The sequence below is a fragment of the Podarcis bocagei genome (genome assembly GCF_964188305.1).
Source record: "Podarcis bocagei genome assembly, chromosome: 7".
Lineage (NCBI taxonomy): Eukaryota > Metazoa > Chordata > Lepidosauria > Squamata > Lacertidae > Podarcis > Podarcis bocagei.
The window spans coordinates 51,998,572-52,026,515 of NC_138132.1; the positions used below are offsets into that span (position 1 = coordinate 51,998,572).

General features: G+C 46.4%; 1 protein-coding gene across 2 annotated transcripts in view; it reads left to right on the plus strand.

Annotated features, from left to right (window-relative positions):
* ZC3H18 (zinc finger CCCH-type containing 18) overlaps positions 1–15,870 on the plus strand; it is a 55,415-nt gene extending 39,545 nt beyond the window's left edge. The window contains exons 11-19 of one of the 2 annotated variants that reach the window (XM_081202600.1): positions 76–201; positions 2,685–2,786; positions 4,131–4,274; positions 5,813–5,965; positions 7,166–7,326; positions 9,612–9,817; positions 11,482–11,578; positions 13,096–13,192; positions 14,938–15,870. In XM_081202600.1, the coding sequence (XP_081058726.1) occupies positions 76–201; positions 2,685–2,786; positions 4,131–4,274; positions 5,813–5,965; positions 7,166–7,326; positions 9,612–9,817; positions 11,482–11,578; positions 13,096–13,192; positions 14,938–15,142 (1,291 nt within the window). In that variant the 3' untranslated portion in view covers positions 15,143–15,870. The remainder of the gene's footprint in view (positions 1–75; positions 202–2,684; positions 2,787–4,130; positions 4,275–5,812; positions 5,966–7,165; positions 7,327–9,611; positions 9,818–11,481; positions 11,579–13,095; positions 13,193–14,937) is intronic. The other variant, XM_081202601.1, reaches the window with a different exon arrangement.
* Positions 15,871–27,944: the final 12,074 nt, after the last annotated feature.

Here is a 27,944-nt window from a genome sequence, read left to right on the forward strand (position 1 = left end):
AATTCATACAAATAATGTTCCAGTTGCCGAAATGCTGTTCCCTCATATGTGCACATACCTTTTATTTCCTTTCAGGTCATCTTCTCGCTCCTCCTCCTATTCTGGGTCCGGTTCTTCGCGGTCACGGTCCAGATCTTCCTCATACAGCTCCTACTCTAGTCGCTCTTCCAGGCACAGCTCCTTCTCAGGCAGTCGATCCAGGTACTGTTTCTCCAAATGTGTTAGCTGGCAGGTTCTTGGGCTCCCATAGTGAGCCTCCCTGAGTCAAGACAGGTTCTTTTAGGTGAGTCTGGGCAGTACCCTATGGAAAGCTCAGGACAGCCACTTGTCAGTTTTAAGGTGCTGCTGGAAATCCTGGAAGTGGAATCTAGGACACAGACTAAGTCCAGAATTCAGGGAGCTTAGCTGCCTAGAAGTAGTTTTACTACAATTCATATCCTTTATTTTAATGCCCCCTCCTTTTAAAAATTAAAATACCTAAAATGCTTGTCTAGATTGCTGTTTTTTTCTTCAAAATAAATCATACCTTAGTCATTAATTCATTGCATCTTTGAGAGCACTTTACATATTAATATTGCATTCCATATTTTTCAGGCCCATTTGCCCACTGCTGCTTGCTTATTGCATTTTTTCCTACTGCAAGGAGCATTCTTGCACCCGCAAATAAAATGCTCACCAGTATTCGGCTCTATTCTCCTCTTCACACAATTTCTCATATCAGCCTAATGGTACCTGGAGGTCACCAGGTTGCAGAAGGCTGACATGGGATTTCTTGAAATTTGGACCCCATTTCCATGCTCACAAACTCACAGGTGTGGCCTGCTGACTTATGCACAATTTACGCACGAGTAAGTGTGTTTATGGTTGTGACCCTGCAATGGCATTTCAAATAGACACAGTTGCCACTGCCACATGCACTGGAAAGAGGCAGTTTCCTAGATGGGCACCCCGCCAAACTACTTTGCGTGTTTGGGTTGGCTGCTGCTACTGAAAAGTTATGAAACGGTGATGAAATATCCAGGTACAACATGTTTACGATCATCTGTTATCAGAAGAGAAGAAATTGTGTAAACAAATGGTGGCAATCTTGTGACCCGTGGAGATGATTTTCTCTTCCAGATCAGCAGAGGAGTATGGCGGGGGGGAGGGGGGAGAGAGAGATCTGGATGACTATCCAATAATTCTGTGATGCCTTCAGCCCCTGACCAGTCGGGGAGCTGCTGTTTCTCCACTTTCTGGAGGTTGCCTGCTTGGGAGGGTTCCTTTTCCCAGTCCATGTGCTAGCTTCCTCTCTACCAGGAGATGTGACCGTTGGCTTAAAATGATGAGGCACGGAACCGTTTCTGATCTGCTTGGACCCTGAAGAAAAGGGAGTTCCATGTTGCTAGATCGTGACCAGGGTAGAGCTCAGCCCTTTTCTGGCCCCGTACCGAGATGTGGGTGGAGAAAGGCCCATCTCATGGGGCAGTTCAGCATCCCTCCTTTTCCTGCTCCAAATTCTGCAGATTAGAAGCTAGGCAACTAAATTCTTGTGTCATTTGATCAATTCGAATTCCAGGATAATGGGTCCTTTTTCCCCAGAGAAGTTGCACTAGGGCAAGAGCCTGGAGGGAATGGGAAGAGGGGCAGTTATGGAATCTGAGAGCTGTTGGGACAAAGAGCCAAGTTAGTGGTGAGGCACCACCCCCAGTTACTGGCAGTCCTGCCTGGTGTGTTGCTTGGCTTCTCATTTCAGGCGGCCCATTTCTGCCACCCACCCATGCTAAAGCTTCCTTCCCTTCAAGGGTGGTCTTCTTTACACACCCAGCCCCACTTCACCAACAGATGTTGGGTGCTGGTTTTTCTCCGCAGTACCTCTGATCTAAGAGTCCTGTGGACACAGATCACTCACAGCCTTGAATGTGGCATGGGCACTTAAAAGTCGAAAGCCATCATCTATCCAAAAGATGCTTCCAAAAAGTTTGGATAGTAGAGAGTTTTGTAAAAGAAAAATTGGTACCATTTTTGAACTTTCTTCAGTGATTCATATCAGCCTGCTTTACACAGATAACAGCAGAAGTGTGGCATTGGAGGTGAGGGCTTGCATGAGCTTAGAGCTTTCCCCCCCACAATGGCAGATGGGGGACCAGTTTTGCGGTCAACAGATCCTCTAAAAGCCAATTCAGAGTGGAGCCCTGCAGGTGCTGCTTCCAGGGTTAGCAGGTCATTCACATGTCACCAGTTGGCCACCTGTTGTTTGATTGTGCCCATATATTGTAAAATATTCCATGAAGCCATCATGCTTGAAGAATTGGCCCTGTTGCCTACTTAGCACATCCATCTGCCTTTAAAAACTGTCTTTTGCTTTTCAGTAGTTGCTGTTACTTCACTTTATTACTTCACTTTATTTTGGTTCAGTCCAAAAAACCCCCCAAAAAAACTGTAGACTGATCCTCATGTTTCACGATAAAAACCAAATGGAAGAATATTCAGTGAATTGTTTGCATTTAGAAGGAACTTAGCATGGACTTTTATAATGGACTTAACTGTCAGAGGTCCTTTACCTTTTTTAGAGGCACCCCCAATTCAATGAGGCTTCTGCTGTATTTAAAGGGTGTATCTAGACTTTCCCCTCATTCTCATTCTCTCTCTCTCTCTCTCTCTCTCTCTCTCTCTCTCTCTCTCTCTGTTGTCTGACTTTTCAGGTCACGGTCCTTCTCATCTTCCCCATCTCCTTCTCCAACGCCATCTCCACACAAACCTCTTCCCAAAGCTAAAGGAGAGCCTGCAGCACCTGCTGGAAAGGGGTAAGATGCTGTGTCTGCTTTGGGCAAAGTGACATTGGGACATTCCCTTTTGAGGTTCTATAGCAGTATAAAGGTCCAGGGGCACTTTGCATTTGTCACATTTAGAACTAGACCAGCAAGGTACTTTCCACCAGATCAGGTTTGTAAAGTGTGGTCCTGTGGTATTGTGGCACCCAGGCGTGAAATAAAGCAAACACAACAGTTGTCTGTACTTAAATATTGATTTTTAAATGGACGTCATCTCCCTTTTCCACGAACATGTGACACATGCTTCACATACAATTAAAGAGATGACACAGTTCTGCTGAGGGATGTCTACCTACTTGTAGCAATGTTGGTTCTGCGAGGCCTGCAGCTTATCTCTTGATACGCTGTCATTCACTGATTGGATGAATGATAAAGCAATAAAATGTGTTTATTTAAATATACACTCTTTGGGTTAGTCATCATAGGGCAGTAGGCAGACTTCAGGCTTATGGGATCTATTATTATTTTTTAAACTAAAACCCCAGGATCCAACAACTGGAGCCTAGTGAGTGGGGGGGGGGGGAGTGCTACATTTCAAATCAAACTGTTCTAAGCCCAGACCTTTGTTTCAAATACCAGAACTGAACAGAGCTCACAGTCCTTCCACTCAAAATGTCCATGCCTGATTTCCTCCCCCCACCAGGCCCCCTAACAGTATAATTTGCAGTGGGGTGGATCTGGGGAAGAGAAAGTCACCCCATTTGGCCATGGAGATGAGCTTGAAAACATGAGGCAGATTTGGTGAAATGTCCAGAGACCCCAAAATAGACTGAACAGGACTCACTGTGGTCCCAGGAGCTGCACTTTGGAGCTCTGTGCAAAAGTTTCTTCCAATACGAAATGCAAAATAAATATATGCATGGTCACTTAAATGACTCTGAAAACCCTGTTGCTGTACTGTCCATATTCATTTCATTAAAAGTTTTGTTTCCCAGAATATTCCTCCTTTTGCAATTCATGTGAATTAAGGAGAGTGGGAGAGCAACTTCACCAAAGCCTTACAGGGAGCTCAATTCCAGCATGTCCAGTTAGAAGAATTTGAGGGAGGAGGGCTAGGAAAGGCCTGTGACAACTCTGGAGAGCCATTGCCAGTAGAGTAGGCAATACTGGGCTTAAATGAACAGCAGCCTGTCTCTTTGAAAGACAGCTGAGCTGTCCAACCCCAAGACGCTCTTTCACCATCCTGTCTCCCAGAATGTGTCAGATGGCTTTAGCATGGTTGCTAAGATTTGAGGCCAGGCTTTCACAGACTTGAGTCCAGTTTCTCTTCCAGCCAGTCTCCCTGCTCCTGTCATCTTACCCATTTTACTTTTGCAGTGACAAGCCTGTGAAGAAACTACCTGCCCCTCCAGCGCCTCCACCAGTCGCTAAAACTGCCCCAGCTGCCCCGGAGCCACCCAAGCCAGGAAACAGTAGAGAGGCGAGGCGGAAGGAGCGCCAAATGAGGATGCCACCCCGGAGGTAGGAGGAACAGGGGAGCTTCCTAGAACAATCTCCTAATAGGCAAGTCAAAGCATGAGCTGCTTTTTGGGAACCTGGGGAGGCACAGCGGCCCAAGTCATTGCTTCATGCCTAGGGGCTTCCCAAGACATAGCTGTTTACTTGGAATATCACTTAAGGCACCAGCGGCTAGCACTTCGTTTGCCCACAGGGCCACAGTCACCCTCAGGGGCCACATTCCAGGAGCAGCTGTGTCCATAAGTGGGCGTGTCCACTCCACATTTCACAAACACATGCCCCGCTTCTCTGTGCAGATCAATTCGGGCAGGAGAAATTATCAACTCCTCTCCCATCATCATATGATTGATCTGGTTACCAGGGAAGGGATTTCTGAGCATCTTGGGAAATTGGCTGTGGCAAAGCGGGGTTCTCCAAAGTGAAATTAGCGTGCAATTCAAATGTGTAGAATTTCTGAAACTGGCACAATATAAATGGGCCACATCCCAAAGGATCTAATTCCATGCAGGCAAAAGAAACCGCTTGTTTCCTCTGTTCTCGTGGGGCTCTTTTGACCCTGCTTGCCTCATTGGCTGTGGGAGCTGCATCCAGAAGACAGAAGAGAAAAACTTCCCTGCCCTTCATGGCTTCCTTAGCATTCCTCATTAGAATCATGACCGCGGGTTTTTAGAGTTCTGTGACTGAAAGCCAGGTGGGAAATAGGTCCATGCCAGGAAGTATCTGTGGGGAATCCCTTCTCTTCTCCCCAGTGATCACTTTGGGGAGGAAGGAAGGGCACAGCCTCCCTTTGCCCCACAAGAGGACGGGTTTCTCGCAACTGGTAATTAGTGGCCTGCTGCCTCTGATTGTGGAGGCACAGCCATTTTAGCTATTAGCCATTGATAGACTTATCATCCATGATTTTGTTTAATCCTCTTTTAAAACCAGTTGGTGGTACCCCAATGGGAGTCCCATAAACGCAATAGCCCTCTCCTGTTTGGAATCCCAAGCAACTGATTCCAAACACATTCCAAGCACATCAAAGAGTGTAATGTATTTCTCAGCCAACTCAATTATTTCTCCCACCACCCAAACTATCCCTAGTTAGGGCTTGGGGATGGTCCCTAGTGGCAAAAGTCAGCTCACATGCAGTACCCATTGCCATAGAATAGGTTCCACTGCCCCACAGCAAGGATTTTCAAGCAGAGTTACTCTATTACGATCCTTACTTGCAAGAATCCACTTTAGCCCCCTCCCTCCTGCTGTTGGGCGCCCAGCACATCCACATGGAAGCAAGCTATTATTTTATAAGTCACTTGGAGATGCCTTACATAGCAAGCCACTAATAGGTTGCATTATTAATATTAATTATTGTTTAGAATTTATTCTGCTGATATTGTTGGTTTTCACCCGTCCTAAGTAAGGGTTTGTGGGTGGCTGTGTATTCCTGAGTGCCCCTGTATGGCAAGCATCAAGGTTTCCCTAGAATGACCAGCAAAAGTGTCTTGCACTGATGTCCACCTGGTATGTAACAGGGAGCTTGAACTTGTTTCTTGTTGCAGGCGGGCCATCAGCTGCAGCGTGAGTGGCAGCGGCAGCAGCTATAGTGGGTCCAGCTCCCGTTCAAGATCCATCTCCCGATCCCTCTCTCGATCTCATTCTCGGTCCTCCTCAGCTTCCATCTCCCCATCACCGTCTGGGTCCAGAAAGTCCAGGTGAGATATTTCCTTCTGTTTCTGGGCTGGAAGAGTAAAACATGTGGCTACTTATGCGGAATGAGGCATCTTTCTCCTAAAGCAGGATTTGTTTGAAGGAAGCATCCTGCCAACCTTCATGGCTACTTGAGTAAAAACTGGGAAATGCCCAGAAATCAGCTTTTCTTATAAAGACCTTAGAATTGCCATGCTGGGTCGAAGCATCTGCCTCCGCAGCATATCCTGTGACTTTGCCCAGCCAGAATCGTCAGGATGGTTCAGAAGCAGAGCATGCTAGGTACAATCTTCTCCTTGTGGTTAACCCCAACTGTGCCCTCTGAAAATGTTTCTACCTTCATGCCTTGTGGCAAGAAGCATCAAGCATGTGTCATCAGCTGATTTGACTTTGCATTTAATTCATTACGGTGCCTTGCAGTTCTTTCCTTATATTAATTTAGCTGTTGCAGGAAGACATCCTTAAATCTATTTCCAAGAAGGAATTGAAATTGTGAGGGTAGGGAGGAGATTGCAGAGAAAACAATGATGGCATGAACAGTCTGTTTTGCATAATGTTATGTTTTCCTGGGGCTCCCTGCATCAGATTCTAGCTTCCGCATCAATGAATACAAAAGGTTCCCAGCTAAGCTGGTGTCCCAGTGACATCTGGAGGGCACCAAGTCAGGAAAGGCTGTGCTGGAGCAGCACAGTTGGCCACCGTTTTGCTGCGGACAAGTGCTCATGAGCATCTTGACTGATTGTGAAAGTTCTCTTGATATCGCAGCAATTCAGCCAGTGGAGCGGGGGGGAGGAACGACTTGTATCCAGATGGACAACAGGCAGAAACCAGTTTTCAGTCAAGTACTAAATTGACCTGGTGCCCTCCAGATGTTTTGGGACTCCTGGAGGGCACCAGCTTATTTATTTATTGGCATTTTCATCCCACCTTTCTCTCCAAGGAGCCCAAGGTAGTGCACATGGTTTTCTCCCGCTCTAAATGAAGCGGGTATGACTGTGAGGTAGGTATAGCTGACAGGCAGCGACAGGTCCAAGGTCACCCAGTGAGCTTCATGACTGGGGTGGTGGGAATTGAACCCTGGTCTCTAACCAGTGCACCACACAGGCAAGGCTGTATTACATAAGCAAAACTATTCTCCACTGGGGTGCTGTTTCAACCCGTTCTTCTGGATCTAACTTGTATCTTTGTCCTTTCACCCAACCCAGGTCCCTGAGTGTAAGTAGCGTCTCGTCCGTTTCCAGTGCCTCCTCCAGTAGCAGCTCTGTGCGGAGCGCTGACTCAGAAGACATGTATGCCGACCTAGCCAGCCCGATTTCTTCGGCCAGCTCCAGATCCCTAACCCCAGCGCAGCCGAAGAAGGAGAGAGGTAGGCCACTCTGCTTCCAGAATGTGATTTGCCTGTGTTTCTTCAAGCACCTCCTGTGGCACTGCCAGTCTCCATTCCCCTCTGCTGCTCACTTCCCCTCCCCTCCCCCCCCCCAGACTTCCCTGTTTTTGTTGCCCTTATTTGCAGACTGCTTTGGAATGTTCTTCACTAGCAAACGGAAAGACGTGTGAAATCTTCATGAACACAGTTCACTAGCACTATTTATTCTGGATGCAGAATGCAGATTATTTTGGCGAAGGGTCCTTCTGCTGTGCTCATCATATCTGTTCTCGATCATGGCACATGAATAACGCAAGTTTAGACCATGCATGTGGTCTGTTTTTTCTAAAGGCAAAATTCTGCCCTTTTTTAGCAGTGGAAATACACTGCAAATTCATTGGCAACAGCAGGGAAAGCCAATTTCCCAGACTCCACCAGTGTAACATCAGCCGGCAAGGGAAGCCCAGAGAAGAGCCTCACCGATTATCTTTAAAGCGCAGGTGGGTTGATATTAGAGCAGGCCATCCTTGAGCAGCTTTTGTCCCAAACCATAAACAGCCATAAAGGTTATTGCCAGCACCTTTCTTTGTGCATGCACTAGAGAAATGTCGCCCATGTGGTTGCTACATTTTGAGCCGACCAAAGTTTCTTCAAGGAGAATCTCGCAAGCCACATATTCAAGCCTGGATGTTACTAAGGCATGGGTAACAGTATCCGAACTACTTCTGTGTAGGAAGGGGCAGAGCTCTAGGACATTAACATATTTTTGGATTGGATTGCATGTATTTTAATATTTTTTAAACTTCACTATATAACCATCTCAAAGGTCTTAATCTGAGCCTTGCGGCTTTTATTCCAAATGTGGTTGGAGCTGATGGGAGTTGTAGTTCAAAGCATTTGGAGAGCACTAGGTTGGGGAGGGCTGGTTTAGGTTGAGTCGCCCCTTAAAAGGACCTCAGGTGGCAGGTAATAGGAGAGCCCTGCCACCTTTTCTGCTGGAAGGCTTGAAGAGCTGCTGCTAGTCAGAAAAGACAGCACTTCCACTGCTGCAGCTCAGAGGCAGAGCTCAGTGCTTTACATGCAAAAGGTCCTGGGTTTAATCCCTGGCATCTTTATGAAGGGCATGGAGAGACCCTTCTTCTTTTTCTTATATTTTTTATTAGTTTTACAAATTGTTACAAATCAGACCTAATTACTTTAATACAATTTCATAAAATCAGGTTTCCCGCTCCTGTTGAAAACATATGTCCATCACTTCCTCTTGTGGCCGCTTCATATCTTCTTTAATAGCCATTTAAACCTTCACATGATGTTAGTCCATTCTCGCAGCTGACCATAATTCTTTCCTTACATACAGCACCACTGTTAATTCTCATAAATATTAAATCCATTTCATATGTGTAGTTCTTCATAAACGGTGTTCTCAGGTCTGGTGTGTTGGGAGAGTTAATTGCTATCTTCCTTTGTTCAGTTCTCTTCCTTTGCTTAGTTCACTGCAGTGTTTACAAAGTAATTTCACATTCCATTCCCTTCCTTCCTCTGTTCGCCAACTTGTGTACAGGCTGCAGCTATAAATAACTCCTAGATAAGATGTCCAATCTCCACCATTAAAATTCCACTCTGGGGTTCTTCCTCAGCACAGCTAAGTTTTTTTCTCAAATACAGCTGCTTTTTGCCAGATTTAATGAGCAGCCATTCGTTTTCTTACTCTGCATTGCTCCCTCACACTCCTGGTCCAGTCCTTTATTCTGAATAATGAGGACTAGAATTGTGCTATATTTTAAGAGGAAGGGTCATAGCTCAGCAGTGGAACATCTGTGTTGCATGCAGGAGGTCCCAAGTTGAATCCTCAACAGCATCTTCAGGTACGACTGGGAGAGACATCTGACATGCTGGAAAGCCACTGCTGGAAAGCCCAGGACCCACTTTTAACTCAGACACACATTTGGGGACGCATTCCTTAATCTTTTACCATATATTTGCATGGTGGTAGTGCTTCTGTTGCAACCCACCTTGGATCAGGCCATAACCCACCAGAGGGCCCTTACCCACCAGTTTGAAGACCAGTGGTTTAAACAGTACTGGACCATGTAGACCAATGGAACTCTGTATAAGGCAATTTCCTCTGTGAAATGCTCCATAGCTTATATAACATTGCTTGTTTTCAGCCCAGATTGTCCACAGTTGCTGTCATGTTGACTGTCCCCTGGCCTTGCTTACAGAAACCTGGGGAGGGGAGGAGCACTTTCTGGCTCTTTGATCACCAAAGCATGTTCTGCTCCTAGCAGGAAAGCCCAAAAAAGAAGGTGGCGGCAACATCAAGGAGGAGAAACGGAAACGGGAAGCCCCAGCACAGCCCCCCAAGCCAGCCAAGGCCGTGCAAGGGGGTAAAACTCAGCAGCCGCCCCCACCTCAGCAGCCCCCACCACCCCAGCCGCAGCCAGCCGGCTTCAGCGCCCACAAAGAAATCAAACTAACACTGTTGAACAAGGTGAGGTTTTTTTGGGGGGGGGGGACTGAGAGGGTCTCCTTAAATGTTTTAAGCCGTCCCTCAGCTTCCTTGCATGCAGTTGGAGGGGAGGGGGCTTCCCACTTCTCTCTGGGGCATTGATAATATTGAATAATATGCACAGGGGCCCAAGAAGGCTTCCTCTGACTTGGGGTCCACCCAGCAGCTGCCTTTAGGTGTGACGACAAGGCGTCCTCAAAGCAAATGAGGGTCCTGCTTTGAGGGTGAGGTGTAAAGGGCTGGCTCAGATAGCGAGCAGGTGGATCTGATCCACCACAGGCAGAACTTACTTCTTTGCAAAAAATATGTCTATACTGCTACATATAGGCAATAAAAAATGTACAAATTTAAAGAGATCCACTATTAGAGAAAGATAGTTAATTGCATGCATAAGTTGGCAGCACATAAAAAGATTTCAGTAGCTGATTAAGGAATAAAGCAGAAGGTGCCTGCTGAATTCTGAATGGTGAAGAGAGGAACTTTTGTGCCTCTCTCATATTATAGGACACCCAAGAACAGCCAGTTAAATTTGAGGTATAGGGGATCCAGATAGCAACTGTTTCACCAAATGCACGTTTCCACTTCTTTGGAGTTGGTCATCCAATTTGACTGATCAATGTCATATGGGAGCTCTTATCAGTGACTTCTTATTGGGGAAGGGGGGCAGCAGGCAAATCACACTTGCGGGCTTCTTGAAGGCATCTGTTTGTCTGTTGTGTGGAACACAAACGCTGGGTTGGACGACTTTCTGGTCTGATCCAGTAAGAGGCTGCTCTTGTGTCCCTGCAATCCTGCAGGGGCCTCTCTTGCATAAACAGCACTGAAGATGCACCCACCATGCAGCCCTGCTGGTTAACCTGTTATGAGCAAACTGCCTGTCATTAGGACAGGTCAGATATGTGTGATGGGAAGGTCAGCGGCACAGTGGTACATTGCTGAAACACCTGGAAGGTGCATTGGGTGTTCTTGTGTTTACAGCATGCATGACACCTTCCCCCAGGGGCCACTGCCAGTCACACCACCCAGAAGCTCTCGTCACTTTTGTCCCTGGGCATACCGGTAGTTGAGGCATTTCTCTGTTAGTCACACTAGAGTGGGACAGAACAGTAGTAAGCAGCTTTTAGGTTTACACAAGAAAGCAGAGCACTGGGAACAGACTGAGCAGCATGTAGTCTGCTGGGAAAGCAGCACATGGAAATAGCAGGGATTTTTCTGCTTCTGGCCTCCCAGTTGGTTTCAGCTTGAAGAGGAATGGTTGACCTCTGCTAAGGGTGGGAGTGGAGGTGCCATTGCTCTAGGGGGAGAGGACAGTTAAAAGTGGAAGCAGGCTGCTCCTTGCTTGATTGACTAACTGCCCAAGGCAGGCACTCACCTGATCAGTCGCATGCTCTCAAGGCCACAACACACACCTTTTCTGGGCCAGCCTCCAGCCGCACTCTGACCTTCTCCTCGGAAAATGTGCAACAGAGCCTCTGGCTAGAGCCAGCAAGGTGAAGACTTGGAGCACAAATGTCCTGCTGCAGGGAGAGTGCCTCGTTGACAGGCCAGCCTCTGTGTGTGTGTGTGTGTGTGTGTGTGTGTGTGTGTGTGTGTGTGTTCCCATGCGTGAGCCTGGCTCATTCTGATCCCCTCCATTCTCTTTGCAGGCAGCTGACAAAGGAAGCAGGAAAAGGTACGAGCCCTCTGACAAAGACAGGCAGGCTTCTCCTCCAGCCAAGCGGATGACCCTTTCTCCAGACAGAGGTGAGGAAGTGTGTGGGACCAGGAGGGGAGACCTCTGTTGCAAGGCCTCTCCACATGCAAATACTTCAGCTGTCTACTTCTGCTCTGGTCACCAAGCTGGGCTCACCCACTTGTCTGTGTTTGAACTCTGCACAGATGCCCTTTTCGGTGACAGCTGCCGTGTGCGCGTGCGCATGCATGCACACACACTCAGCTCATTGCTGTGGAATTTGGTGCACTTGTCAGCTCCTTGAGAACCACTTCAAAAAGAGAGAGCTGCCTGTCTTTTTGACTTCAAAGGCAAACTTGAAAATGTGTGGGCAGCAGTGCAGTTGCCCAATGCCATCTTTGTTACAGCCAGCGGAAGTGAGGAGCTTAGTGGTAGAGTATGTGCTTTTCATGCAGAAGATCTTGGCTTCCATCCCTGGTGTCTCCAGGTACTGCCTGAAACTGGGGAGCTGCTGCCAGTCAGTGTAGACAACCCTGAGCTAAATGGGCCCCATGATCTTGACTTGCTCTAAAGCAACTTCCTACATTCCTGTCTTTATACATGGGTTTTTTCTTCAAGGTTCAGTTTCTGCTTTTATTTATTTACCTTTTTAAAAAAAAATGCAGGGTTGATGCTCAGCTGAAAAGAGCTTAGTTGCAACATCCCCAGCTGCTCCCTGCCCTCACCCAAGTATTTGTTAGATGTTCAGCTCTGACTCTTGCACGATAAAAGCCAAAAGCTGGCATCCCAGGCTTTCCCCTGACTGTGTTGCAAGCTCATTAAGGCCGACATGCCAGAGCTGCTGCTGCCGGTATACTCAGCCTGGACTGTGCCTGCAGCCAGAGGCACAATCTGCCGTGCCAGGCTTGGAGTTGCTTAACTGTTGCTGAGGCAACAACTTTTCCTGAGAGCATCAGTAACTGAGCCACATTCCTTATGCTGATCTTGCCACCTGAAAAAAATGCATTGTACAAATCAAAGCTGGTGTTGCTAAGAAACCGGAAGCTGGAAAGTCCCCAGTTCAAATCTCACCTCTGCTGTGAACTCATGGCAGATGGTCATGTGTTCATTCTCTCTCTGTTTCGGCTTTCCACCTTCAGCACAGAGATGAGAACACTGACCTACCTCACAGGGTTGTTGTTAGGGCTACTAAGATAATGTACATGAAATGTTTTGAGCACTTAAGGGACCATTAATAACAGCTGCAGTTTGAATTGTTGGGAATTGTAATGTTGCTGTTGCTATTGAATCGCCCCTTTAAAGCAGCCATCCCCAACTGGGTGCCCTCCATATATTTTGGACTTGATGTCTCCTCAGCCCCGGCATCATACAGCTGTGCTGCCTGGGGCTGGTGTAACTTGCACTCCAGTACATCTCATGGGCAGCTGGTTGCATTGAAATATACTGACTGCATTAAAAGGCTGCATTATGTAAAGGCTGCATTAAAATATACTGATCCCATTCCTCAATCAGTGATTTCTGAGGGAGGGCGCACCATATGAAAACAACCACCATACTCAGACTACCTGACGTATTCTTCCTTCCTCAGGTACCCGTGATAGGAAACCTTCAGGGAGGCTCTCCTCTCCCAAACAAGACCGCCAGCGGGGTCCTAACCTGAAGCTCTCAGCTGCTCAGGCAGACAAGTAAGTTCTGTGCTCCATGATCTTGGCCTGCTGCATTTTTTGGCTTCCTGCCTGGTTTTTTCCTCCCTGCGGCTCTTTGAAGGCTGCCATGCTTTAACTACATCAGGAGGCAAGGGCCCACATGCCCAGGCGGCAACTGATAGCTGCAGCAGCCACCCCCGGGTGATCCCCAACCTCTGTGAGTCACAGGCGATAGAGCCCAGTTGCCCATTTGGGTCATCCCTTGCCCTATGACTCATAAAGGCTGGGGATCACCTGTCTGAAGGCCTGAAGCAACCCCAGAGGGCATGGGACAGGTGGTATATCTTGAATGTCTTGGGTGTAACCTCACAGGGCATCACCTAAAAGGGCAGGGGATGACGCTGCGTGGGCATTAAAGTGGGGAATTACCACAGGGATGGAGATGACTATCTGAGGACCTGAATAATGCCCAGTCAGAGCACCTGACTGGCATACTTTAAATGGTTGCTTTTTTTCTTCACAACCGAAGATTCCTGTGATGCCAGAAAGCTTGTACATGAATCTGCTGCATCTTACACCCACCCACCCACCCCACACTCAGTAACTTCCTGCAAAAACTGGGTTTCCAGTGCAGGCTGGACAATGAGATGTAAGATTGGAGGCCTTATTTAGCAAGTAGACTTTTTAGCTGTTTGCATTGTTGCCACTGCATTGCCAAGGTGAGGACTGTAGGTTGGATCTGATGGCTGATGTTGTGGCTCTGTTGCCCTCGAGGGTCACACCCAGCTAAGCTTTACTCACAGCAGAAGCGCTGAAATTAATCGATCTATGTTAGTCATGCCATTTAATTTAAATGGGACTCCCTCTGAGTGTGACTAGCATCGGATACAACCCTGAGTCGTCTATGCTGGGGGTGGGATCATAGCACAGCATCCCTGGTCTCCAAAACGCAAAATGTCCCATAGCTCTTTTGTCTACATTTTTTCTCCAGCTGCAAAAAAAAAGTTTTAAAGTCCCCTTGGTTTGACTAGAGCTTCCCCCTGCAAACATTCCTTTCCTGAGAACTCTGTACTGTCTACAACTGTGGACACTAGAGGTTGCCTGGTGGAGAAAAGCGGTTGGCAAGCAACTCCCTGACTGGTGAAGTCACAGAGAGTGTAGCACTAGAAGCTGCCAACTCTCCTTTCTGGACAGAGCAGGGCCCTAGCTCAGTGATACAGCATCCACTTTTCATGTAGTTACAATCTATGGTTTCTCCAGTTAGAAGCAGACCTGGGTAAACTCTGCTTCAGAACATGGAGAGCTGCTACCCGTCAGAGCTGAGGGTGCAGGGCTAGACTGACGTACCATCTTGAGGTGTAAGGAGCCCTCCTCAGCCTGGTGCCCTCAGATCTTTTGGGTTGCCATTTCAAATGTTGCATGCAGTTAGCATAGGCTGCATCAAGAAATCCCAGTTTTTGTACTATTTTGTTTCTTGTTTCTATTGTAAGACTCTTTGGATAGGTATCTGTTCATAAAAGCGGTGTAGTGGTTAGTTAGAGTGTTGGACTAGCACCTGGGAACAAATCGGGAGGGGGAAAGCCCTGTATTGATGCCTTGAGCTCCTTGAAAGAAAGGTGGGATATAAAGATAAAAATAAATAAGCATCAGCAAGTGAGTCCAAAATACGCATAGGAGTAAATGATTATTTTTTTTTAACGGACTTGGGAGAGGATGCTCTTCCTGGAGCCTCTGGCCTACATTCCTGGTCATTTCTTACCATTATGTCTTTTTTTCTGTCACAGGAAGCGCCCGCTGTCACCGCAGTCCAAGAGTTCAAGCAAAGTTACAAGCATCCCAGGCAAAGCAGCTGAGCCCGGGGGCCCAGCTGCTGCTGCGAAATCAGGCAAGTCCAGCACATTGTCACGGCGGGAGGAGCTCCTGAAGCAGTTGAAGGCTGTGGAAGATGCCATTGCCCGCAAACGAGCCAAGATCCCTGGGAAAGTATAGTCTGCCTTGGTCCAGCCTGGATTAGAGACTGCTCTCTGTGTTTTTATAAATAGCATACATACAAGCAGCCACTTCGGATTTTGCAGTTCAGTTTTATTTTGGCTGTGATCCTTTTTAAAAAAATAATAAATTGAAAAGAGAAGAGTTTTGTCAGCTGAACACCCACCTGCCCCTTCTGGCGGTCTAAGACGGCTCCCTCCGGTTACCTCCCCAGCCCACGCGTTGCCGGCACCGTGGCGGAGGCAGCCACGTTGATGTTTTTTCCATGTCCATCATGCACAGAGGACTCTTAACTGCAGCCCTGTCCAGATGCCTTCTCTGCTCTGTCCTCCACTGCTAGCTACAAGTTGTGTTTCCTTAGTTAGCCCTGCTGTGTGTTGAGTGTCTTCAGCAATGCAGTTCTACAATGCTGTGTAAGGAGAGAGAGCCAAAACTCGCTCTGTCATCTGCCGGAAATGTCCCCCCACCCACCCACTACACCTCTGTTTGTTTGTCTTCTTCCCACCCCTCTCCACCTTACCCCCCACAAGAACTAAACCAGTTGCATAGATATCCTTGATGGAAGTCTGGTCAGAAGATCCCATGTGTCTTTTTATTTTAAGCAAAAGATTGTTTTCGTTGATTAAAAAAAATGGAAAAGCAAAGGTTTCGTCAGGATGTGTGTCTAAAAAGAGGGGTCTTTTCTTTTTTTGAGGGGTTATGCTGAAAATAAAGTATTTTGATAAACAGCTTCTCTTCTTTGATGTGCTCTGTTGCCATCTCAGGTCCTGTCTCAGAATGCCTGGTAAACTCCCACCATCAGTCATTTAAATTTCCTATGAAAGGTGGATTGGGAATTCCTGCAGGGAATTTAAAAACGTGTGGGTTTGAGCTTGTTTCCCCTCAAAATCACAGTCTATGTCTAAGGGTAAAGGTACCTTCTCCCATGAGATAGAAAGCTGAACATGCATCTCTTGCTGTCTAGCTGAAACCTAAGCCTGGCCAAAGTTCTCCTCAGGCTACTAGGTTTTGCTGCATTCCATGATTGATTGGTTGTATTTAGCAAAAATGATATACCACTTTGTAGTAAAACTTTAAAATATTAAAACTATCAATAAAATACAGTACTGTTCAAAAGGGATTGAAAAATCTCAGGGAGATTTTAGTTGCCTTCTTCCCTGCTTTGCTATGCAAGGAAGATTGCATCCCAGCTTAATGTGCTCAAATGAGCTGATCTCCAGAGCTTGCAGACAGCCCTGCCAGGTGCTCAGAAGACCCAACTGGGCTTCAAAACAACATGCAGAAGAAAGTGGGCCAGCTGAATTCATTGTGGCATGAGATGACTGACAGATGGCAGACCCAGTGCACCTGCAAACTTGGCTCACGGGGTGGAGGAGAAAAAGACGCAGTCCATTAGTCAAATCTAGTTGTCCACTCCTGTCTTTAAAGGTCTCTTTCAAATTAGACACGCTAGCATAATTTTCCGTCTAACTAAACTGGATCTTTGGGTCATTCAAATGGTTTGGCTTCCCCTGTTTTTATTCCCTCATTCTCCCCCCCCCCCAATTTTCTTCCAGTCCCCAGGAACTCACAGAAGCTAAATGTGCACTCCAGAAAAGAAAGAGAAAGAGGGCTTGGGATTGACAACCACTTGTCCCTGACCTTACATTTTAAAAACAGGAATCATTGTCGTCCTCCAGCCCACTTGTGCTCACCACACAATAAAACACCTGTTAGTATCACTGTTCACATAACACCACTGCTTATGAAAATTGTCAATAAAACTGGTCAGAAGTAAGCTCAGATCAAGCAAATATATGTCATGTGATGCAGAATTAATTTATGGAATTTGCAGCCATAGGTCCCTGGCCTTAAAGGAGGATTGGACAAATTCTTGACGAAGGCCAAGTGTGGGTTAAGTAAAACCTCCAGTTTCAGAGGCAGTCTGCTACTTCTGGATGCAAGTTTCTGGAGAGCATCAGCAGAAGGCTGATGCCATCCAGCTCTGCTGGTAGACTTCCTGGAGGCATCTGGCTTTTCACTGGGGGGAGCTGGATACTGGACTAGAAGGGCAACTCACTTCGATCCAACCAGGGTGTTCTATGGGCAAGATTATTCAAGGAGCTGTGGCCTCCCATTTTAATGGGCATGAGCTTCTACTGGCTGTGCAGCCAGTATTAACATCCAATTCCCCCTTAGGCCACTACTAGTTGTAGAGGGCATTTCACAGGCCACTGATCTAACCCCTTTCCAGGCTCTGCTTCCCATCTGCCCTCCTTGACTACGTCTTACTGACTTGCCAGAAACTGATGCTTGAATTGAAGAGAGGCCTATAGACATGGGGGGCGGACAGAGAAATACGTAAATAAAGCTCCTGCGTGTCAGCATGACATGCACACTGGTCTTCTATTAACTTTCACTGATAAAGAAATGTGTCATCTTAGGGTTTTTGTCAGTTTTTTAAACCTATCTTGATCAAACCAGCAATTTGGGTGTGTGTGTTTTACACACTTCCAGTCGCTGGACTGGTCACTGATGCCTGAAGCCAGACCAACAGGCAAGATTGCATCACCTGTGCTTTGAAATCAGTTACACCTCCATTTTATGTTAGTCACGCAGCAAAGGGACGCAAAGAGTGATAATCCCCCCACCCACCCAGCCCCACAAAAAAAGAGAAAAGGTCAGTACCCACACATCTTGGGACCAGAAAGCTGCTGACCTCACTTCAAGTACCCTTAAGCCTTTTAACACACTACTCACCTATCCACCTCTGGTTCTACAAGTGTCTTTGTAATTTGACAAATTCTGCTAAATGCTCAGCTGTCCATTGCCATTTTCTGTGCTGAAGTTTGGGTGGATGTTTATGGGCTTTATATTTTTATTTGGTTTAACTACATTCTTTTTGTATTTATGCAGTTTTTGGTTCTTATGCTTATTACAAGCCGCTTACAGAGACTTCCCAAATTACACTGGACACTTGTAATAAAAAGCTGTTTAAAACAACATCGTGAATGCTTATGTATTTAAAATAGCACAATACCTCAAGGGAATATAAGGAGATACCTGTAGGGTCAGGCCAAAGCACTCTTCCTGTGTCTTGCTTTCCACACTCAAGGCTAAGACCCGGCTCTCCCAAGATATGATATACAATAGCCTAATGTTCTTCCAGAAGCTTTGGTATTCTGCAACATGGCACCAAAGTCCACCAGCAATTAGCTTATGATATTTGCTGCTTCTCAAAATAATTAAACTGAAAGTGAGTTAAACACTAAAAACAAGAACAGCCGGAAATAAGTAATATATATTTAACAAAACAGTATTCATTTGGGGGAAGGGGCATAGCTCACTGTTAGAGCATCTGCCTTGCACCAGAAGGTCCCAGGTTTAATCCCCAATGGGTCCTACTTGCCTGCAACTCTGGAGAGCTGTTGCCAGCCAGTGTAGACAATACTGAGCTAGAGGGACCAGTGGTCTGACTTGGAATAAGGCAGCTTTCTATGTCCCTTTGTAAAGGCAGAATATTGTGTCATTGGAGACATTTAGCTGGCCCTTGCAGGAAAAGAAAAGTGGACAAAATGGGCCCATAGTCTGGTACTCTTATGTAACAGTTGCATTTTCAGTGGGCAGAAGATTATGGACTTGCTAAAAAAACCTGAGCGACAGAGGACAAGGCTATCAATTGCTACTTGCCACAATGGCTATTTTCCATCCCCATTCCTGAAGGCAGGATGCCTCTGAATACCAGTTGCTTGGAATCACTTTTATCACCCACCCACTCAGGCTCATGTTCTTCCGTAAGTATCTGGAGGATATAAGGTGATCCTCCTTGCTGTGTAAAAAGGTAAAGGGACCCCTGACCATTAGGTCCAGTCGTGACCGACTCTGGGGTTGCGACGCTCATCTCGCTTTATTGGCCGAGGGAGCCGGCATACAGCTTCCGGGTCATGTGGCCAGCATGACTAAGCTGCTTCTGGCGAAACCAGAGCAGCACACGGAAACGCCGTTTACCTTCCCGCCAGAGTGGTACCTATTTATCTACTTGCACTTTGATGTGCTTTCGAACTGCTAGGTTGGCAGGAGCAAGGACCGAGCAACAGGAGCTCACCCCGTCGTGGGGATTTGAACCACCAACCTTCAGATCGGCAAGTCCTAGGCTCTGTGGTTTAACTCACAGCGCTACCCGCGTCCCTTCCTTGCTGTGTAGGGCAACACTAATGTCACCAAAGTCTTAAGGGTTGCCACTATCCCAGAGAGTACCTGCCTGGGAGAAATACGTAATAAGCTGAAATTAAATGAGCAGAAGCACTCTCTTCCCCCACTTTCTGGTGAGGAGATGCTCTGATCAGCAAATCTGCACCCGCTGAATTTCTGCATTTTATGTACCTGCTGATGGTGCAGGTGTGCAACTGGGACTCTGTTTTGATCACTAAAGCACATCCATGCATAGACCTCATACTCAGGGCCTACAGGATGATTTTAAAAACTGATATTGTGGCAAAAGGTATCGGCCAGCTATCTGGGACCTTTCCATTCTTGCTTAATTTTGGAGTTCTGGCCTTGGCTTTAGGTGTCAAGCTAGCCCAGGACATAAGATGTGACCCTGGTGCTGGAGAGGGAACTGGCGGTGTCACCCTGGGTCTCTTTATGTAAGAGGTGTGTAGCCTTTACTGGGCCCTGATTGGCTCGTTGCAACAGTGACACTTGCAGTGAACAGAAATAGCTCACTTGAAGGTGCCTGTTAGCTTCAGGGGCTGGCAGTGAAGAGCCCTGCCCTGGATGAGTCCCTCCTTCCTATGGGAAACCAAAGAGGAAGTTCAGTTCAGGTGCTTATCAGTTCATCAGCTTCAACAATCACGCAATTCCTTAAGTTTCTGTTTGAGATGTGGGGGGGGGGGGGAGAGGGGAGGGAGAGAGAGAGAGAGAGAGAGAGAGAGAGAGAGAGAGAGAGAGAGAGAGAGAAGCTCTACAGAAGAGGAGAGCTGGGCATGCAGGGGTAAAGACAAATAAAGCCACTGGAATGAAGCCTCTTCTTCTAGCAGAGGCTGGTCAATTAAGGCAACCGCCACCAACCTCAGTCTTCCCCTACCTGCCTGTCTTCCTACTTAACAGCCAGTCCAGGGGGTCGCCCTGCCTGTCCTCCTTAGTTTCACTGTGGCCCTTATGGCTCTCAGCAGGGGACACAAGAAAAGCCAATGGCTGAATCAGGCCAGTAGCCCATCTAGTCCAGCAGTGGCCAAGCTGATATCTGTGGGAATCCTCAAGCACAGGGGTCAGCAAACATTTTCAACAGGGGGCCAGTCCACTGTCCCTCAGACCTTGTGGGGGGCAGGACTATATTTTTTTTGGGGGGGGGTGAACGAATTCCTATGCCCCACAAATAACCCAGAGGTGCATTTTAAATAAAAGCACACATTCTACTCATGTAAAAACACCAGGCAGGCCCCACAAATAACCCAGAGATGAATTTTAAATAAAAGGACACATTCTACTCATGTGAAAACACGCTGATTCACAGACCGTCTGCGGTCCAGATTTAGAAGGCGATTGGGCCAGATCCGGACCCCGGGCCTTAGTTTGCCTTCCCATGCTCAAGCAAGACCCAGCAGAAGAGCATTCTTCCCTCCTGGGGCTTCCAGCAACTGGCACTCAGAAGCATTTCTGACTGTGGAGGCTGAGCATAGCCATCAAGGGTTATGCACAGACATTGACAGCCGTGCCCTACATGAATTTGTCATTTCCTCTTTTAAAGGCAGCCAAGTCGGTGGCCATCACTGCCTCCTGTGGGAGCAAGTTCCGTAGTTTAACTCCACCCTGAGTTAAGGAGGACTTTCATTTATCTGTCTTGAATCTTCCAACGTTCACTTTTAGTTCTAGCATTCTGAGGGAGAAAAACCTTTCTCCATCCACTTTCTCTGTGTCGTGCATAATTTTATACACTTCTTTTGTGCCACCTCTTATTCACCTTTTCTCTAGACTAAGAAGTCCCAAATGCTGCAACTTTTCCTCCACGCCCTCGATCATTTTAATTGCTCTTTCCCGAACCTTTTCCAACTCTACAGTATTCTTTTTGAGGCGAGGTGACCAGAACGATGCACTGTTATTCTGAATGTGGTCCAAACCTCAATTTATATAACAGCAATTTTATTTTCAAGAAGCACAAATCCAGAGTTGGTCGGCTTTACCTGTCATTGGCTCCACCTGCGGTTTGGGTTCCCTGCCTTCTGCTGTACCACTCACAAAGGCCACCAGCCCCAACAGACGACGGTGACGCAAGGACAGTGTCCTCTTCACCTGTTCACCATACTGAAAAAAGAAGTAGAACTTTTGCATGTGTTAAGTCATTAATACGGAGGTTCCAGGTGATGAACAGGTCCTGGGGTAATCAGGAACTTCTTCCCTGCCCCCAACCCTAAATCAAAGTGACACTTTTCCTCCACAGCAATTGGATTATTATTATTTTATAAATCATGTTTATTGGTTTTACAAATACAACATACAAATAAACACAAATTAGTAAAAACATACCTGTATAAATTCTCCAAATCTCAGGACTCCCCCCCCCCAATTCCCTCCATGGGGTCTCATTTTAAGAATCTGCAACTGCATATTCACACATACTCTAATTTTTATATAAAACCATATTGTCCATAGTATTTTCTATACCAAAAGTGAGTCAAAATCCTGCTCTTGTTTCCTTCTGCTTACAGTGGTTTCCTAGGTAACTTATAAATTTTCTCCATTCTTTTATAAAGTTTTTATCTTCTTGGTTTCTGAGTTTTCCAATCGACTTTGCCATCTCGGCATAGTCCATCAGCTTGGTCTGCCATTCTTCTCTGGTAGGGACTTTTAGCCTCTTTCCAACTCTGGGCTAATAACAGTTGGGCGGCCACAGCAATTGGATTATTACTTAAGTAGCACACACTTTGTACATAATAGCATTTTATGTAGGTCTCTGTCCTGAGGGTCTTGCAGTTTCAAATGCAACACAGGGGAGACAGTGGGTGAGCAGGACGGTGTGGGGGATAATGCAGGAGAATAATGTGCATACATTTAAGTTGAGGTAGTTCCAGCAGGGCAGAGCTAGAGCATCTAGCCAGATGTTGTTGGGTTACACCAGGTGTTAAGAGAACCTTTGGTCCTCTCCTCCGAAAGCCTCTGAACAATAACTCCCATCGGCCCCAGCCAGTATGGCCAATGGCCAGGCAAGATGGGAGTTGTCGATCAGCAACATCTGGGGGCTCAAAGGTTCCTCACACCTGCTTGTATCTTCTCTCATCAGCCCTAGCCAGCATGGGAATGAAAGAACTGCAGCTTTCTCAAGGAAGAGATGCTATGGTAGATAAAGCTTCACCTTTGAGTGTCTGCCTGTTGCATGGCTGCTTAAGACACAATATGCTTTTATTTGAACCTGTGAAGCTGTTGTCTATCTCTCAAGCTCCACTCAAGCTCCACTGCTCAAGATCTTCTCATGTGGAGATGCTACAAATCAAACCAGGGTTCATCAACATAACAAGTCTCTGCTATAGGGCTCATCCCAATGAGGAACACAGAATCAGACCCTAAGAAGATCCCTAGTGGATCGGGTCAACAGGCCATCTAGTCCAGCATCCTGTTCTCACAGTGGCCAACCAGAGGCCTGTTGGAAGACGACAAGCAGGACGTGAGAACTCTCCTCTCTCTGACAAACAGTGGAGGCAGGCAGAGCATAGCCATGAATTTGCCTTTTCTAAAGTCTTCCAAGCTGGCCACTGCCTCCATAGTTTAACTATACACTGTATGAAGTGAAGAAGTCACTTCTTTTATCTGAGATTTTGAAACTCAGTGCACTTTTCAGAAGTCTCTTACTTCCCTTGGCCTCCCTTGGGGTCTGACCCTGGCCAAGCACTCTGAGAAAGTCAATATGGAGTCAGTACAAACTGCTTTAGCTAAGCCACCCGGCCACGGGCCTTTAAAATCACGAGTCAACATGACGGCGCATGTGATGATGGCCCAGGGAGCTGTCTTTTCCTCCTATCCGGCCTTGGTTTTCCCCCAGGTGCCTTTGTTAACTAGTTGGCGTGCTCTGCCTGTTAACAAAAGGCAGCCACATACCAGGCGAGCCTTTTCTTGCATAAGAATTGTCAAGAGGCGGGGCAGCGGTGGGGTGGAAGGATGCTTCCGTGCAAGCCCTCAGAGCTTGCTAGACTGTGCAATTTACTGCACCGAATCAGGGTGTTGTGCAATCTCTTATTTAAGATCCAGTTACAACCCTTTCCTTTTCCCCCTTTTTGAAAAAAGTGGTATAATACCTGTGTTTCATGCATCCCTGACTCCTTGCTATTGTATTCAAGCTCCAAATAATTTTTTTGATGCTTCATAACCACTCCGATCGCTAGCTGGTTATTGCCAATTAACAAATAGATTGATTGATTAATTAGCTGATGATGTGCCAGGCTCCAGTGCATACTCAGAACTCTGTAGGCTTTAGAGTATTGGTTAGGAGAATGCATTAATTTCTCTGGATTTTCCACGTACATAGGAAAACGTACTATGGAGCAGGGAAGCTTGTGGGATTCCCCTTTCCACACCTTCCTCCATTCATGTCCTGTCCCTGCCGTCCCCGCCACCACCCTGCCCAGCTGCCACTTTGCTCCTCATCCCATGACTGAGCTGGCTGGCAGTGTTGCATATGTATACCCTGCATATGTTTCTGGAGCCAACTTTATAGCAATGGAATATCCTCTTTTCCTAAGTGGGAAGCTGCTCTTTCCAACACACTCACGCTCTGCCTATGCACCCCTTTTTGCTCTCGCATGGAGGGAAACCCCCAATATTTTTTTTAATGAGACCTAACCACCACAGTGGGTGGCGCTGTGGGTTAAACCACAGAGCCTAGGACTTGCCGATCAGAAGGTTGGCAGTTCAAATCCATTGCTCGGTCCCTGCTCCTGGCAACCTAGCAGTTCGAAAGCATGTCAAAGCGCAAGTAGATAAATAGGTACCGCTCCAGCGGGAAGGTAAACGGCATTTCTGTGCGCTGCTCTGGTTGCGCCAGAAGCGGCTTAGTCATGCTGGCCACATGACCCGGAAGCTGTATGCCGGCTCCCTCAGCCAATAAAGTGAGATGAGCGCTGCAACCCCAGAGTCAGCCACGACTGGACCTAATGGTCAGGGGTCCCTTTACCTTTTAACCACCTGTAGATTTAAACTTCATTTCTGAATAAACACATAGAGCCCAGTAAAAGTCCATTTACATAGGACTGCAACTCTGCTCTGCCAGGTGATCCTCAGATTTTTTTTATCCAATTTTAAATTCTTCCTAGCCTGTGCTTTTTTGCTGATAGCATATGGGGGGGCATTGGTTCATTGGGAACACATCAGGAAAGGGAAGAGCTAATCCCTGCCTCCCATCACACCACTGTTCCCAGCTGCAAGGCTTGACATAGCAGGTTCAAACTTGAGAGACGGTACATAAGCAGCCATCCAGGAGCAACATCAGGCTACCTGCACAGGGTAGAAAGAGTAAATCTGAGCACTAAAATACAGTTTCTGCCTCACATGTAGTCTGAACCCAAGAATCTAGTTGTGATTCCTGCATTGCAAGGGGTTGGGGTCAGCTAACGTTTTCAGCAGGGAGCTGGTCCACTGTCCCTCAGACCTTGAGGGGGCCGGACTATATTTTTTTGGGGGGGGGGCGGGGAATGAACGAATTCCTATGCCCCACAAAAAACCCAGAGATGCGTTTTAAATAAAAGCACACATTCTACTCATGTAAAAACACCAGGCAGGCCCCACAAATAACCCAGAGATACATTCTAAATACAGTGGTGCCTCGCAAGACGAAATTAATCCGTTCCTTGAGTCTCTTCTAGCGGGTTTTTTCGTCTTGTGAAGCAACCCTACTAGCGGCTTAGCGCTATTAGCGGTTTAGCAGCTATTAAAGGCTTAGCGGCTATTAAAGGCTTAGCGGCTTAGCGGCTATTAAAGGCTAAAAGGCTATTAGCGTCTTAGAAAAGGGGGGGAGCGGAAAAAAATCGGAACACTCGCAAGACGTTTTCGTCTTGCAAAGCAAGCCCATAGGGAAAATCGTCTTGCGAAGCAGCTCAAAAATGGAAAACCCTTTCGTCTAGTGGGTTTTCCGTCTTGCGAGGCATTCGTCTTGCGGGGCACCACTGTAAAAGGACACATTCTACTAATGTAAAAACACGCTGATTCCCAGACCGTCTGCAGGCCAGATTTAGAAGGCGATTGGGCCGGATCTGGGCCCCGGGCCTTAGTTTGCCTACCCATGGTAGATGACCCTTGGTATCACTTCCAACTCTTTAATTCTATGATTCTCTTGGCCCCTGAAGTTACACTTTTTATATTTTACGTATTCAAGGATTATATTGAACCCCTGTGACTGTTACTCTGTTAAACATTTTGTAAGATGTCTGCAAATGGCGGCACTGTTTAAAATAAACAAAAAATCGCACACAAATGGACTATTAACTATTGCTAAATCAAGGACAAGGCAAAAACTTTTGAATAGTTTTCTTTGGCATTAGCTGAGAACAATACAGTGGTACCTTGGGTTAAGTACTTAATTCGTTCCGGAGATCCGTTCTTAACCTGAAACTGTTCTTAACCTGAAGCACCACTTTAGCTAATGGGCCTCCTGCTGCCGCCACGCCGCCGGAGCACGACTTCTGTTAGCGGAGTCTGTAACCTGAAGCGTATGTAACCTGAAGCGTATGTAACCCGAGGTACCACTGTAACATTATAGACACTGCTCAACTACTATTATTAGCAGCAGGATATCTTGCAACTTCAGAATTACAGAAGAGTTGAGAGCACTGCAACAAATCCATTCTTGAATGTGTGTGAATCAGTAGAAAATCTTGTCTCAGTTGGTATAACTTGAGAGGCATTGCTACTGATGGTGCAAGAAACTTGGTGGAAAGTAAAACTGGTGCAGCTGCAAGAATCAGTCAAGAGACAATGAAATTAAATGGCACACATCTGGTGCAATTTCACTGCATCATCCACTAGCAAGCCTTCCGCAGTAAGATTCTCCCAGTGTGATGTATGTTGGTTGTATCCAGCGTTAATCACTTATGGCATCATGGCCTTGATTACTGTCAGTTTCAAAAAAAAATCTCTCAGAGATAAAAGCAGAATACGGAGATCTGTTGCTCCATGCAGAAGTCAGGTGGCTTAGTATTCCTCAGGTGGTATTTTAGTCTTTTTATGAAGTTGATGTCTTACTCATGGGCAGAATACAAGGTCGAGAAGTACTACTTTCTGACCCCAAATGGATTTTTGATTTGCCTTTCCTGATATCACAGAGCATCTGAATGCTTTTAATATAAGGTTGCAGAGAAAAGGAAAGCCTACTGTGTCTGACATGTATTCTGAGTTGAAAGCTATGGAAGCAAAATGATTTTTTTTATTTTATTTTATGAAGCACGTTAGTAAACATAGCTGTTCAAACATTTCATGCAGTAACAAACTAAAATCTGAGGACGGAAATTCACAATTCCATGTTGAAAGATGGAACCTACTGCAGGTGGGGGTTCAGAACAGGATCACTGATTGCCAGAAGCACAGAAAGGAAATGATAACGTTTCAGAATCCATTTGAAGTGGCACCAGAAGGCGCAAGTGAAGTTTTTTTTCAAGTGGAACTCGCTGATTTTCAAGCCAGTGATTGCCTCAGAGACATAAACAAAATAAGCATTCTATTAAATACATTCTGTCAAATACATTACAAAACATTCTATCAGATACGTTACAAAAGCCCATCCCAATCTCTTGCTCAAATGGCTCTGCTTCCTAATTAATACGCAATTAGTACTTGGTGATCAAGATAACATTCTCAATGAATGAATAAACCACATGACCAGGTGCTAATTTATTCTCACATAGTCTGCAAGTCATCAAAAGAGAGAGAGCGGAAGCCTGAGTGGTTATTAAATAATGTTCTTATGAACAGTTGGGTAACTCGCCCTTATTCACCACCAAAGTGGTGGCCCTCTTCCTTCTCAGAAGTTGTTGAGCAGAGCCTAAGGCAGACCACCCAACAGGGAGGTTGGTGTCATGGATTCCCTGCACTGGCAAGAGGTTGGACAAGGTAACCTTTGAAGTTCCATCCAGCTCTAAGATTCCCTCCGTCCTCCATGGCAAAGGCTGCAGTCCTAACCTCACTTACCCAGAAGACCCACAGAATTGTTACTATTATTTTATTATTTATATCCCGCCTTTCTCCCAGAACCAGGAATCAAGGCGGCTCACAAAAATTAAAGCAAACATGAATAAAACACAGAAAGCTAACAACATATATAAAAGCTGATGCTTAAAAGGGATTTAAAATATAGCAAAGTTAAATGAATATAAAAACAAACCCATTAAAATACAGATAAAAACAGCACAGCACTCTTAAAAGCCTTTCCTTAAAAGCAGCCAGTTCCCAATACAGTGGTACCTCGGGTTAAGTACTTAATTCGTTCTGGAGGTCCGTTCTTAACCTGAAACTGTTCTTAACCTGAAGCACCACTTTAGCTAATGGGGGCCTCCCGTCGCTGCCGCGCCGCTGGAGCATGATTTCTGTTCTCATCCTGAAGCAACGTTCTTAACCTGAAGCACTATTTCTGGGTTAGCGGAGTCTGTAACCTGAAGCGTATGTAACCTGAGGTACCACTGTACCCTGCAGGAATAAAACAGTCTTCATCTGCAGGTGGAAGGGAAAGTAGCCAGTCTTGTTTCTCTAAGAAGGGAGTTCCAAAGTCTGGGAGCAGCCACTGAGATGGATTGACTATGACTTACTTCTGAGAAACAGGAATGGGATTACACTGGACAGTGGTACC